The 15448-nt window shown below is 39.6% G+C and overlaps 1 protein-coding gene across 8 annotated transcripts in view; it reads right to left on the minus strand.

Annotated features, from left to right (window-relative positions):
- Nucleotides 1-15448, minus strand: part of GLIS3 (GLIS family zinc finger 3) — a 665074-nt gene that overhangs the window by 99696 nt on the left and 549930 nt on the right. For all 8 annotated transcript variants that reach the window (XM_053656109.1, XM_053656110.1, XM_037148719.2 and 5 more), the window contains one exon: nucleotides 1383-1544. In XM_053656109.1, the coding sequence (XP_053512084.1) occupies nucleotides 1383-1544 (162 nt within the window). The remainder of the gene's footprint in view (nucleotides 1-1382; nucleotides 1545-15448) is intronic.

The following is a 15448-nucleotide window of genomic DNA, read 5'->3' on the forward strand; positions in this document are numbered from 1 at the left end:
TATTTTTACCTTTAGAAGATACTGCTATTCACCAAATTTATTCATTTAATATTCTATTCTGTCCTAAAATCACTGAATTCGATTCAGCTGGAGCAGGAAGGGCCCGTCTTACAGCCATATTACTCTAATCATCTCTCAGGTATTTACTGGGCAAACCAACCGTGCATATTAGGATATAATTCTGTTTAGAAAGGTTGCATGACATATAGTTAAAATGACTGCTATCAATATGACTAATAGAGATTAATATAAAATTTAATAAATATGTCAACTATAACATCAGAAGAAAATTAAATATGCATGAGAAGGTGTGTAGAAATAACAGTATCTTTTCAAAATTCAAATTCTGATGTAGTTTAATAATAGACATCAGAATGTTAACACTGAAAAAGTACTGTCATGAATACATTATTTGCAAGAATGTGGGAGAAGAGAGCTGCGATGTGTATAATGTGCTTATCCTGATGGCTTTCTTAAGTGAAGTGAAATTACTGGGACATATATAGTCTACCTGACCTCATAGAAGGAAAATGGCATCAAAACCTGAGAAATGCACAGAACAATCAACATAATTGAGAAAATAAAAGAGTCATAGAAAAGACATTTGCAAATGAACAAAATGTTACAGCTCTAAGACAGTTAAGGTTTGTGATAATGAAAATCAATTGTTCTCACAGAATTTACATCAATGGCTATATGGCTATTAACACAGAGAAAGCCTGATGCAACTGACCCCTGGGGAAAGAGTTGCTGATTCTTTTCATATTACTTAAGGGTGAAAACACCAGTTGGTTTCTAAAGCAAAAGGCCAGGTTTACTTTAAAAAATCATGCCAGCCTCTCTCCACACTTTTATGCCCAGAAGAAAAGAATCAGAGTAAAAAAATAAACAAAACAAAAGAAGGTTTATAGTTGTTCACTTGGAAAATAATACAATAATTAATAAATAATAATATAGGAATAAGTTCTGTTTTGCCTACTCACAAAGGTAAACCTCCTTTTGCCCCACCCTGTATATTGTGTACCTCAGTATATCTTGATATTTGAATACTTATTTTAATGCCTAATCTGTAGTAGTCATTCTCTGCACTAAAATCTGCTATAGCACAGTCCATAAACTGCTTCTGCTTGGTACACAGCTGTTACCAAAGAACCCCTTTGTCCCAGGCAGCTGTAGCATTTAGGATACTCACGACTACAGAAAAATGAGGAGAGAGTCGAACAGGGCCCCTCTGGCCCTTTACCAGCTTCCGTTGCTGCCCTTGGCATGGCCCCTATAACCTGCAGACCATAAAGCAAACACCTTCACCATCCCACTACCAAAAGGGCACTTCCTCACACCGGGCTTCAAGCTGAAAGTTGGAAAGCGCCTGCCATTCTTACAGTGTCCAAATGCGTCCTCTGGTGTTTGGCGCGGTCACTGGAGTTACTGAACGCCTTCTGACAGCCTGGGTGCTGGCACAAATATGGCTTCTCTCCAGTGTGGCTCCGCAAGTGAATCTTGAGATTTTCAAGCCTCGAAAATGCCTTCTTGCAACCTTCAAACTGCAACAAACAAAAGAAAACGATTTTGGGTTATTGAGAAGGACCTTGATGTTTGCATTTGAGGGGTAGAAAAAAATGTTCATAGGTTGCATTTAGTCTTAAAACAAAAAATAAAATAAAATCCAAACAGTAGGAAATATTACTTCTAAATATATCGACATATTTATGTGAATTGCATTTTTCCATTGAATATACGTGCAACTTTCTGCACCAGATTTGGGTCCCAAACTGATTCCTGTGATTACTTATGTCAGAGCAAATTCACTGTGAGCCATCTGGCTCAGTTAATAAAAATACAGTAATGTGTGTCTTAAAGATTTATTAAAAAATTAACACACTTTTCCATTTCCAAATTGGTTTACATCGAAAAAACCAAGAAGGAAGAAACTTTTCACAACTAATAAACTAATAAGAAAAATCAGAGTGGTGCATGAGAAAAAAGCGAATTGAAGATCCAAGAGTTCAAGAAGAAAAAGGCATGTGTCATTGAATTATTATGATCATAGACTTGCTTATCTTTACTTTAAGGGGTTTTCCAACTAACAGAAGGTCAAACTTGTCCAGGGTGATGCCAAGCCTAATAAGATAAAGTTTTTAAAGATTCTTCCAAAAAGGTACTGAAAAACAAATCATTTAATGCTAAATCATTTTCCAAACAAAGTGATGGTGTTATTTATTTATATATTTTAAAAGAAATTTGGTTACCTCATTCAAGAAGAATTGAAAATTAAAGACTGACAATTTCAAGAAGTACTTCATCTGTTTATCAATAATATTTACTGATGGTAATTTTTACATAATGCCTGCTGTGGGCAAAATATCAGCTGGTCAAAGTGATTCCAATCCTCAAAATGATAAACCAATAAAGGAATGTGTTCAAGAAGGACTATAAATGGAGCATAAAGGTGAGATGGCATTTATCCTCCAACTCTCATTGGCGCTAAGCCACAGAATATTTGTCACTTTGACAGTTTTAATACCATTGAGTTCTCACTGAAAGTGAAACTTATGAATATGGAAAAAACCAACCAGAACAAAGCATAGTATGTTTCAAGCAATGAAGAAACCTCACTTCTTAGAGAGGAATGTGTATGAGAGGAGGGGAGTGGACAGGACAGAATCTAAGTAAAGCAGGTAAGTACAGGATGGTTTCCATTCACAATTACCAGGTCTAACCTAACCTTACTTCAAGAGTTTTCATAAGACTCCTTGGTTCTCTTGCTTATTATAATAGATGATGGAGTCCATTGTTCATGAAGGGATGGATGATCCAGAGCTGGCCAGGTTTTAGTTACTCAGATTTCTATGGTTAAGTAAAGGATGAACTAAGGAGAAGGAGGAGCCAAACATGCCATAACGCCATCTATTTAAGTTGTCCACATTTTGCATACTGAACTATTTTAAGAAACTTATGAAAGTTGTACTTATTTTTGATTGAGAGTTATACATGTTTCCCAGACATATGTTGGTTTATTTCAATTTTGATATTTTGCTTAAAATAATTTTGGTGTTTTCCTGATTTCTATTTCACAAAAAAAATAAATTTAGCCCGAACAGAAGACGACTGCTGATGAAGCCAACTCCTTTTTCATCAGCGTGAAAGAAATAATGCTATGTTGCTGCAGGGAAAGAGGAATTAAGTGGCTTATTTCCACAGATTTTCAACTGGGTCCCAAATCTGAGAATAAAGGGGCTCAAAGTTAACCCCCAATTTATAGCTAAGAGGCCTCTGCTGACCAAATCTCTGTTTTTAAGGTTCTCTTTGAATGATGACTTAGAGCAAGCTCCTGGAGCTCAGATTATTTTACTTGGAATCACTTGGTGGACCACACTTAGGTCTAAAATGAGCCTGTGGTTTTAAACACATCAAGTCTGTAGCCTATTTCATAGCAAAGGTCTTTCGCAGGGTGGACACCACTCTGGGGCCAGTTCCAGGGGTGAATACCCAGGCCTGGGTAGGCCCCAGCACCCACTCCCTTCCACAGTCTGCACATCTCAGTAAGAGAGAAGGTTGCATTGTTTTGGCACTAACTCAGGACTGGAGAGCTACTTGAGAATAGATTCACGAGGTTTTTTGTGAGTATTGGACTAACAAGTCCCCATACAGTGATTAGAGGGCTCTCAGACATGTCCTAGAGCTAATTCAAACTGTCCACTGGATCAGACACAAACTGGATAGAGGCTAGTGTCTCTCTAGTTAAATGTCCAAGTAAATGTCCAGTTAAATGTCGAATTAAAAGTCAACTATTGCTATTATTGCTGCTAATAAAAGCAATGATCAAAGATCAAGAGGGCTTGCTACATTCCAAGCAAGTCAGTGAAAAGTGAACTACATCTCAGAATAACCTGACCATTTTTAAATAGCAAAGATAGAGGAAAGTATGAGCACTCACAGTAAAACTGACAGCAAAGATTATCTATAAATCATGAAAATCCAGCTGATTTCAGATGTTTCCTCTATAACAGGAAAGGCCAGAAGACAACGTAATTTGTATTACTTGTACTAGCATAAAGATATTTTCAAGGGAAAAGATTAAGAGTGAAAAGGTTGTATGGATAAAGGCAAAAGAAAGGCTAAATGTGTACTCAATTGCTCAATATACACTTCATGCTCACTCTTATTTAAGAAACTCACTTGGAGGTGCCTTGTTAGCGCAGTAGGTAGCGCGTCAGTCTCATAAGAAACTCACTTGGAATAACCATGAACTCAAAACTAGTAAAATCAGGCACTGTAGAACTGACAAATGGCCAGGTGGGGAGACCTCACATCCAACCTCTCAGGTGTGTGGGGGGCAGCACCTCTGACTGAACTTGCCACACTAAGAGTTCGGCCAGAGGAAGAGGTGCTATTCACCTCTCTACTAGTGTCTGGAAGAAACTTGAAAGCAAAAAATTTGGAACAAATCATTATCTTTCATTATGGAGATAACCCTCTAATTCAACACAAGAATTTCCTCTCCCTCAGGCAATTTTACCTCTTGAATTATATAAGTTCAATTACATGCAAATTAATTAAAAATAAACTAATATTTAGGTAGAACTACAAAAGATTAGTTACAAAATACCAAAACTGAATGCTTTGGATACTTGGGAAAATGGATACCTCCTTTCCTTAATACTATTTTTTTTTTTACATTTTACAAATCTTTAATGAACATCTAAACCTAGGGAAGTGTATTTTCTTGGTTCCAACAAATGCTTCTTTACTGGGCTCCAAAAGCGCAAGGTCCGTCCTAAGATTTAGGGTTCAAATTGCCACCCAACTGCTCATGTCACTGCTACCAATCAACCCTGCCACAAAAAAATTGACCAATATCCTAGTCTTCAGCCCTCTCCTACCTGGACTGGCTGTGGCACCAGGCCCCCAGGCCCCAGTGACGCACAATGAGATGAACAGGCCTGAGGTTGCCTGCAGTTCAAGCACAGGCCCTAAACGAGAAAACAACAGAAAAACGACAAAGTCTCAGGATCCAACAAGATGGCAGAAGGAGGAGAAACAGAACACAGAAGAGGAACAAATGCAGGCTGGTGCTGTGGCAGGGGAGTGATGGTGGGAGAGGAGTCTGAGCTACGTCCGTCGTTTCATCTAAATAGGATTCCACCCCCCCCCCCCCCAGAATACTGAGTAGGTCCTATGAATATGGCACTGGGTGTTCAGCACTGGGAGGAACAAGATGAATAAAATGCAACCTTCACCTATGGGAAGATGGAAGCAAAGTCAGTGTGGGCAGAACCAAAGTCTCGGGAGGTCATAAGCTGATGAACCTTGAGCAGTGATTCTCAAAGATGTGGCACCCGGACCGGCATCATCACCATGCCCTGGGAACTGATCAGAAATACCAACTCTCTGGCCTACCCCAGGCTTACAGAACAAAACCCTGGGGCTAGGGACCCCACATCTGAGAGTTGACAAGCCCTACAGAAGATCCTGATTGATGCTACAGTTGCCGGTGACTTCAGGAATGCCATTTATTGTAATCTTTGTTGATTTTCTTAAGAAAATCTCCTGACAGAAGCAAAGTATCTCTCACAGTTGACCCGTTTTTAATTGGGATGAGAGTCACGTGGACTAGCAGCAGGCCTAGACTGGAAAGGAACTCCGGGCCAGGGCACCGCAAGGCGACCTCCACCTGTGCGAGTGGGACACCACCTCCAAACGCCCACCCCATACTCGAGATTCTGTAACTCCCCATGACTTATCTGCCGCCAGGCACATTGACTACAAGCTCCCTCCATGGCCTCCTGACTAACGAAACATCCCCCATTTCTAGTGCCCATTATATTCCCTTTTTGAGAAAAAGCACTGGAGAGGAGACGTCATTTTCCATTTGCACATTTCAGTGGCTTTACAGACACAGAGAACAAAACATGAAACTGTAAGGGAAAGGACGTTAAATCTCACGGGTTTTGAAAATACTGCATTGCAGGAAGCCTTACTCTGAGAAATCTCTCTTTAACTCTGTGGCTATTTTTAAGTAACCAACTTTAATTAAAAAGTATAAGTTGCCTCAAACCTAGAGAACCCTAGCTTGCATCACTTAGCTAATTTAGGAGATTATTTCATGTTTAAAGGATCATGACTGAACTGTAATCACCATCTATATATATTGGCTTGATTACAGGTTGTTGACATTAAGTGGCATTAACATGACCTTTGAAATATTACCTTCCCTTTCTATTAGAAGCTTTTGTGTAAGGTTCTGAAAATGAAAGGCTCATTAGACACCATTAAAATAGGATTTATTCCATATGTGTAACCAATAATCAAGTAGAATATTACTCCCTCCCCTAATCAGCTACTTAGAGAGCTGCAAGCACAAATTCATACTCAAAGTAGTAATAACAGCAAACCTTTCCTGCTCAGGTTTCTGTATCATCACTAAAGTCAACAAAACCTGAACAGAAAGGAGCCTATGATGCTGGACATGCTTTTTTAAAATATACATTTGATTTCAATTAAGGCTCAGTGTTTATGACCCTTGGAAGTATACGCTTTTACAATTTCATCAATCAAGACCAATTAATCCCATTAGTGATGGCTGATGCTGTGATATTCTCAGCAGCACCAGGCAATGAGTGATGAATTATATGCTAGGTTAAATCTTCCATGTACAGCCCAAAGACAACAGGGGTGAAAGACACTGGTGGAAAGGTCGCCAAATAGTTCTGATGCCATGGATATAGCCAAGCTGACTTCCATAATGAGTGCAAGAATTCAAGCCCACTTGTCTCATGGACATACCTGCAAAAGGTGTAAATAAATGACTGCTTCTGTGACACAAAAGGGGCCAAAGGAACAGCCAAGGGCCAAGGGCCACCTCGCATACTTGAGAAGAGGCGAGAAGTCTGACTCACGTATTCAGCTGGGATTTCGAAGTGCCCTTCTGGGACAGCACCTCCCAGCTTTGTGTACTCACGAGAAACCCGGGTATCTTGTTAAAATGCAGATTCTGACTCAGTGGGAGTGGAGTGAGGCCTGAGACTCTGCATTTCTAACAGTCTTCAAGGTGACAGTGCTCTACATGTTGAATGAAGATTGCACTCGAAGAAGTAACATTCTAGGCATCATTAAACTATTCTCAGGTTGAAAATGTACAGTCTGATAAGATTTTTTTAAAGGAAGAAATAAAATAAATAAAAGAAGAAGAAAGAAAGGGCTTGCTTTTGATGAACCAAACTGTGGCAGCTGCATCCTTAAAAGAGTGGAAGAGTAAAATCTAATTTTAAGGTTTAGATTGGGAAGGTAACAGAAAGTGTTGTCTGGGGTGGGGAAGCAGAACAAAGTCGGAAGAAAAAGAGAGAGACTCAAACAGAAAGGCTGTAGAAGGGCACTGAGGCCGCCTATTCTGTTTCTTCTTCAGTCTCGTTTGCAGTTGGACACATGGTTTGCCTGGTGTCACCCTGTGGCTTCTGCTCCCAGTGCACCTTTTAAATTAGTACTAGATGCTCCAGCAAACCCTAATATTTACCACATCAGTTTGCAAAAAGTATTACATAAAGGGAGAAAAAGAAAATATTTCAAGTGTTTTGAAGCTTTTAAAAAGTATCAAGTTCATGGGCTCATGACTCCAAGTAATAAGAAATTCCTTCCTGTCCCTGTCTCATTCACAATACCAGTTCTGGGATGAGGATGGACATGTGGTCTTCTCGCTTTGTGATTTGACCCTTGACCTGTGTTTTCAGTTTAACTCCTCCCCCTCCCCCAAGTCCATAACTAAACAACATACCCATAAAAAACATGTTTCTATATTTCCTTTTGGTTGCTAAAAGATAATATCTGATTTTATAATATTTCAAAGGTTCTACCCAGAACAATAGTGGCCTTGTTGGAATATTATTCAAAGTCACTACCCACCCCCAATTAATCTGAGAGTTGCCTCAGTGTCAGGGAAATCAGTGAATCCCAAACTGATTATCCAAAGGTTCCAAGTATTTAAGTACATTTGCAGTTGCATTTCCGACGCCAGCCTTCAACATTGCCCTGCCCTTTGGTTTGGCCAGGGTAGCTGGTGGGGAGGAGACTTTGACCTTGGGCCACCTGACTCAGCCGCTGCAGTGCATACAGCTCATCAGGCCTTCTGAAGTGGTCCACAGCACTCACTTATCCAGATTTTCTGGAACTATTAAAAGTTTTGTAGAATGAATATAAAACCCTTTCTGCAATGTTTTCCTAAACCATAATAAAGAGATCCCAGTTACTATGTTTTTCCTTGTTATTTTGGTGTACAAGGTGAATCTATTAACTGGCTCATAAATACAATTTCCTGGCTTGCTGTGCTTTTTGTTTTTGATTAAGAAATCTGTATAAAACAAAGGCTACCTACATGGGCAGTATGTTTATGTTTCTTATTGGTTTAAGGCAATTTGTTGCTTTTTAACATGCTGGGACATGGGGAGCAGTTGTTCCTTAAAAGGGTTCTCTAAGTAAAGTGACAAAACAAGTGAGGGTGACCTTAAATAACAGAAATGGAAAAAATGTTTTTGAGAAGACACATGACAATGTAGAGAGAAATATGTTATTTCTGTGCCAACATTTGAACCATATTAAACTTTTATGGAAATTATGAAGTGTCTGGTTTATGACAACTGAAAGGAGCTGGAGACCAATGGAACCTCATCATGGGCACCCTATTCACAGCTGGAGGAAGACGACTTCACAGGGAGACACTGGTATCAGGGCAGATCGTGCAGCCCCCTTGTTATTCGACAAATATAAAGCACCATACATGTGTGTGGTGTCAATACAATGCCAGAAAGTTACAAATTCAGACAAATAATTATTTCTGTGAGTAAATAATTTTAAAAACTGGTTCTCTGGGATTGTTTAAACAAAATAAGTTAGCTACCTGATCATTTGTTCTTACTATTTATTAGCATTGATTTCCTGCAACTCCAAATATATACCCACAAGAGTATGTCTATTTCATAGGTTCATAATCAGACCTCCGTAAATGCACCTTGATTATAATGCCAGTGGAGCAAGGCTATATATTTAAGGCTACATAACTGGCCCTGCATCAATGTATCTAAAAGCAATGAAGTTATTTAATTTTCTGTACTTGTATTTCTGACCACCACACAGCCAGATAAATTTCCATATATACAGATGTACACAGCACAATACTTCTAGGAAGTATATATACACATACATAGAAAAGCTACTTTCAGATTTTTGCTATGCTGCATTCATAAAAACATTTTTTTCAAACTCTGTAAGTAGAAGTCTAATGCCAGGTATTATTTTTTTCTTGCATATTCCGCACTTTATTAGGCTCTGTGGACAAAAAACATGAGGCTAAAACTTACATCCCCTGCATTCAGAGAACAATCCAGGAAACAGATATATACCCAGAATAAAAACGGAATCTGACCCAGCCTGCTTCAAAACCTGCAAAATGTTATCTATATACTAAAGGTGAGGAAACTGACAGAAAAATGGAGGAATGGTCCTTTGAATTTTAGGCATCGTTTTTGGCGTTTTTAAAAAATGTCAGAAGCATTCTCTAAAACTCGGTTTCTCTAAAAGGTCTCTCAAGTATCAGAAGACTGGTAGGGATAAAGGAAAGAGGAGCTAAGTGAGCAAGAGGAAAGGAGACCCAGAGAAACAGAGGCAGAGAGGCTGCGGGTCAAAGGAGGGCGTGGCATGGATGTGGTCAGGCCTGTCTCCTCCCTGCCCTCCCACCTCTCCCACCCGGGCTCTAGACCAGTCCAGCTGCAGCTTCTTAATTAAGCAGCTGCTCCTTTTTGCCCCCGTGCTTCTGCATGTGCTGCACTCTCTGTGCCTGCTGACATCCTGCTGACCTTTGCCCTAGCTTGGTGTCTTCTCCTCAGTGATGCCTTCCTTTATGCCTACAGCAAAGCACAATGGATCACTCCTCACTCACCCACTGCACCTTGTCTGCTGACCTGCTAAAGCATGGAGTTCCACTAATTGGATTGTCTCTCTCTCTCCCATTAGGCTGTGAGCTTTATGAGGACAAGGGACCGAGTCTTACTAATCTTTTTATTGCTAGCACTGCATACAGGGCTTGGCATATATTCAAGCAACCAAAGATTATTTGCTAAATAAATGCTAAACAAAACACACAGAATGAACTCTCTGTAAAAGAGCATATTGATGTCCTAGACTTCCCTGCGTAGGAAGCTCATTAAGGTCTTTTAATTAGGTGGGGCCAGTTAACTGTCCATGATGACATCAAATGGTCAATCCTGCAAAAGCTATAAAATGCATTTGTGGGTTTTGCTGGATTTTAATGTTCTGTAGGACTACTGTAAAATATATATATTTAATTATTTTAAATCTATGTAAGGAAACAATACTAATAACAATATATGGTTGTATGTTGTATGTGTGAATGAGATGCATTAACTTCTTTATTGATGTTCTGAGAAATTTGTGGCAATACTGGCAAAGTGAGTGAAATATTTTCATACCAAGCCCTTTTCCAAACTTGACCTAAACATACGCAGACCCAATGGGAACGTGTTATTAGCAATAATTCAAGGCACATAAATGTGTGCCTTTTTCATACATAAAGGAAAAGAAGTTTTTTAATTGCCCTTTAAAAGCTGATCTAATATGCTCTCACATATGCCAGGAAAGAGCTTTTCATCAGATCGTCTCATACAAAGAAAAAAAAATCTTTGGGATCTTGCCCTTAATTGCCTTGAGTCAAAAATCCCCAAAGAGCAGGTCAAGGAATTTCCCATGATGCCATGCCTTTGCCCATCCTATATCCAGCTTCTCTGAATGAGAGGCAAACACTGCAGTCCTATATAATCCCCAGTTATAATCATGTGTAGCTCCAGAGCTTTCTGTGTTGAGAGTACAGAGGGCTGTTTATAGCAAGGCCTTGGCTCTGCCTTTCCTGTTGCCAGTGGACTGGCTTCCCTGTAATTGTCTTTGACTGCAAAGATGAGAAATGCCTTCAGTTTTTCAGTTTGCCTTCAGTTTTATTAAGAATCGGCCTGTTTGGTTTAACAGAACTAAGCAATATATTTATTTATGATGGTGTTTCCCAAAATGATTGCTGAATTCTGTCATCTCCTGACTGAAAAACTGTTTGTGGGTTGCAACAGAATGTATGCTAACATACGTACAGCAACATAAACCTCCAAGACAAACTGTTGGAATCAATTTGCTGTCGTATAGGCACATAGGTGCAAATGTGTGCATATGCACTTATGGGTACAGCCATGGGCACATACTTTAACACTTGCACACATATCCCACACAGATTCTGTAATAAATGTATGTGTTTAAGATCTGTGTGCAGGGGTGTAGAGGCAAACATGAATCTGCCAAGAGAGAAAAGGAAATTCACACACGAAGAGAATAATTTACCATAAATTGGCCCACACTGAGTTTATTCCAAAAAACAGAGTGCAAGATGCCAAATTTTTAATGGCTCTTACTATTCCAGATTTGGCCCTGACAAGCTTTGGAAGAGATACAAGTGGGCAGGAAAGATGGGATTAAAAAAATTATATCTTAAACCCTTTCACTTTCAAATGTAAAATTTCCACCACTGTGACAGGAGGAGAGAGAGTGGCAAGGATATTTTCCTGACACTGTGCTTTTCTCAACAAAAAGCCATCGGTTTTCATTATGCATTGCTTAAGTCAAAATTCTGTACTTGCTAAAAGTCATCTGCGACTGGCTGCTTAAAAAAGCAGCAGATACGAAAATAATAGAACTCAGACCTTGCATTAGCCCTGGTGGCCACAGCAAAGGTGTGAGCTCAGAATGCTGCCTTCCAGCAGCTCCACAGTCCTAGGGTTGACAGTCTTCTGTGACAGCCCACGCTGGTTCATCAAAACCATTCACTCGCTTGCTTTCCAAAAGGCATCACTTCCAGTTTTCTTTCTTTCACAGCTGAGCTTTTCCGCAAGGCTTTCCCATCACATGCCTGACAGGCACGTAGCAGGTGCTCGGAACACTTTCCATTTCTTCCACTGCTTTTCTCCCCTGCTCTGATTTTAAACTCCCTACCCTGTCTCTGAGCCCTTCTACTTCCCAGTTGTGAGTTGCTCTCACAACTTGCCCCTTTTCTACAAGGGCAAGATATTGTTATTAAATCCATTGACCCTTCCCAATTGCCTTTTAGGTTTTGAGCCTAACAGGATATTCAATCCCTTTTTGCATGCACTGAGTTTGACCCCTGTAATTATTAGGAAAATAAATACCTGAGCTAAGAATTGTAATCTCAAGCCCCTTGACTCACCCCTTTCTCTGCAACTTGACTCCACTTATCACCAGAATAATAGGCCCACATAAAATCCCACCTACAAGTGTCAAGTGCAGAGTGGATGTGGATCACCTCAGATGTTTTCATTTGATGAGAATATCGGTCTACTATTTCGAGCAGTTGGCTTTTTCGTTGAATTGAAACTACTATTGTTTCTTACTCTCCAAAGAAATAAAAAAAGTGAGTAAAATGTGTTTCATTCTATGTTTCTTCTTTTATTTTTATCCCTTCAGCTGTCTTACTGAGCCAACAATCCTGACATGAAAGTACTCAGCATACAGTAAATTCTCAATAAAAGTCAGCCGCTATTATCATCCTTATCAAATGACCTAGTATTGTTACCCGCATTTAGACAAGTGAAGGGAATGGAGGCCCAGAGAGGTGAAGCGGCTTGGCCAAGTCCCTCAGCTGGTAAGTGGCAGAGCTATGACGAGAATCATGGCCTTCTGGCTTGATTATTTAACCAAGTATTTCCTTCATGCAACTCCAAGGGAATACTGTTTCTCAAGAGTTCAAGCAGATAAAGAAAGAAACGTGTCTTGGAAGGAATCCAAATGCGCTTTTTCTTCAGTTTCTTTCCAAAGTGAAAAATACTAGTTTAAATTCACTGTAGTCAATAGGGTCAACTATCCTAAATTACATAAATCATTCTCACCAAAGTCTGAGCGCAGAGTGAAGTCATTAATAATGACTATCGTGAGCCTTATGTTCTTGGCATAATCTTCCTTTTTTACTAACTGTAATTCTCAAATGAAAAACAATGTGGCATGCATCTGTAAGCCCCTCAGATTCTTGGGATGCTTTGAACCAAATGCAAAGTGAGACCTGGTGTGAAAGCATCAACCTGAGTATTCTAGAAGGGCCTCAGGCTGCACAGTCAGCTAGTAAAGCACCTTACTCATTTCATTAAATGAAGGAGTTGCTGAATTCACTACCAGCTTGCCAATGGTGACAAAACTTGGTCCTTCTTAGATGCATACTTGGCTAAGCCTTTCTTCAAAGTACTTTCACTTATGGAGTAAAGAAAGATGTCTCAGAATTCCCCATAATCTAATAAGTGCTTAGTATATATAAATGTTTTTAATAGATAATTTATTGTATTATTTGCCTAAATATGTGTTGTAGCACTTCTAATTCCATTTGAAGAAAAATTCCCCCAAGAAAAAAGAAACAGTTCATTTTACTATATTCCTTTGTTGATGAAGGAATCCAATCCACGTCACATCAGAAGGCAGAAAGATTATCATTTGTTCAACTTGGTCTGCAGCTCCGCTCTAAGCTCCAGACCCTACTGCTTATACAATATCTCTATACTGATTGTTCTCAGGCACCTCAGAGTCAATAGTCCAACACTTAACAAGGACCTTTCCCCCAAAACAGAGTCTTCACCCCCTGCTTTCTATTCCTACAGCAGTGGAGGCCCAGAGTCTGGAAGTAATCCTGGACATCTCCCTCTCCCATACATCCATTTCTAGTGTCCAAATCTCCAAAGTATCTCTCAAAGTGCTTACTTCTCTCCATCAACTTGTAACCTCCCTTAGTCTAAGCCACCACCCCTTATCTCATGAATTTCAGTAATCTCCTCCCTGGTCTCCCCCATCCACACATGCCCCACCATCTGGCGTCCACACAGCTGCCAGAGTTCTCTTTTGGAAACTAGAAATCTGACCATTCACTCCCCTTCATCAAATTCTTCAAAGATTTCCCATTGGTTTTGAATGAAGACCAAAGCCTAGTTATGGCTTACAAAATCTTGCTTGATCTAGTTCCTGCCTACTCTGCAACCTCAGTCTCACCTCACCCCTGTTCCCTTTTGCTCCCTCCCTTTAGTGTCTTTCAATTCCTCAAAGGTGCTTACCTTTCTCACCTTAGGGCATTTGCACGTGCTATTTCCTTTGTCTGGAAAATGTTTGCCTCTTATTTGCCTGGTTAAATCCTATTCACCTTTCAGAGCTCAGCTGAAATACCCCCTTTTCAGGAAAGCATCCTCTGTCCCCAGGCTTAGGTGCAGTCTCTCATGCATCTGTTCTTAAAACATCCTCAAGGAACATGAGCTCCTTCAGGACAAGAACCAGGCTGGTCTTTTCCACGATGCACCAGCGTGCACTGGGAGGTCCCAATGCAGCTTCATTAAATAATTGAAAAATGAGTTATTATATATCAAAACACAAGTTATTTATTTTAAAATGCTTTCTTTTCTTCCCTCCCTTTCTTTCTCCTTTTAAAACTATGTTTCTAGGGCTTAAAACCCACTGAGCATAGCTGCATACTCACACACACAGTGCTTGCTCTAACAGACAATGGAGAACAATGAAAGATGAGTAGAACTTAAAGAACAGACCGCTCAGGTCTAGAGAACACAAAATGCTTGTGAAGCCCTCTATAATTTGTAAGTGCTGTATGAAATACAAATGTTTTCTAGATTCCAACTGCACACACAGAAATCTCTCAACTCATCTGACAAAGTCATCCACCAGGGAGATGAATAAATAGCTTCACTAAATACATATGGTACAATTACACCCAGCAGTAAGTGACAATAGGTCTTGCTTGGTGGTAATCTAAAAATTCAAAGCTCGATTATTTCAGCTGCTCAGTAAATAATACTGAAAAGACGTGGTGGTAAAGCAATTGAAGAACAGGCTGTATTAGTAAATGCTAATGATCACTTTAGGATCCACAGAGTCACTTCTTTTTCTTCTGAAAGAAAGCTTTTCATAAATTAACTTAAAAAAAAAGACATCCATGAGCTACAGCCAAGAACAAAATGAAAGCAGGGAGTACCCCTTTTGATCTTTCAAGGGTAGTATTTAGTTAAAGAATGTATGCTGGACTATAGAAAAATATGACCAGAAACATGAGTGTTTGGGACCTGGAAAATACAGCTGCTGGCAGCTGTCCTTTAAAAAAACACATTTATAAGGGGTAAAAAAAAGAAAAGGACCTATCTCCATAGCTCCAAATTTCAGGGCAGACTGACACTGACTTTAGTGAAAGGGGTCAGTTTCAAACTTCTTTTCAGAACACAGAAGCACTGCAAATAATTGGTATAATTAGCAGTTCAGATATGCAAATCAAATTCAAACTTAAAACAACTGAGATGAAAAAGCAACCTCAACAGGAAAAAGAGATGGGGAGAGAGAGAAGTATAAAAAC

Source organism: Artibeus jamaicensis, unplaced genomic scaffold (genome assembly GCF_021234435.1).
Source record: "Artibeus jamaicensis isolate MK-2021 breed Jamaican fruit bat unplaced genomic scaffold, CSHL_Jam_final scaffold_1964, whole genome shotgun sequence".
NCBI lineage: Eukaryota > Metazoa > Chordata > Mammalia > Chiroptera > Phyllostomidae > Artibeus > Artibeus jamaicensis.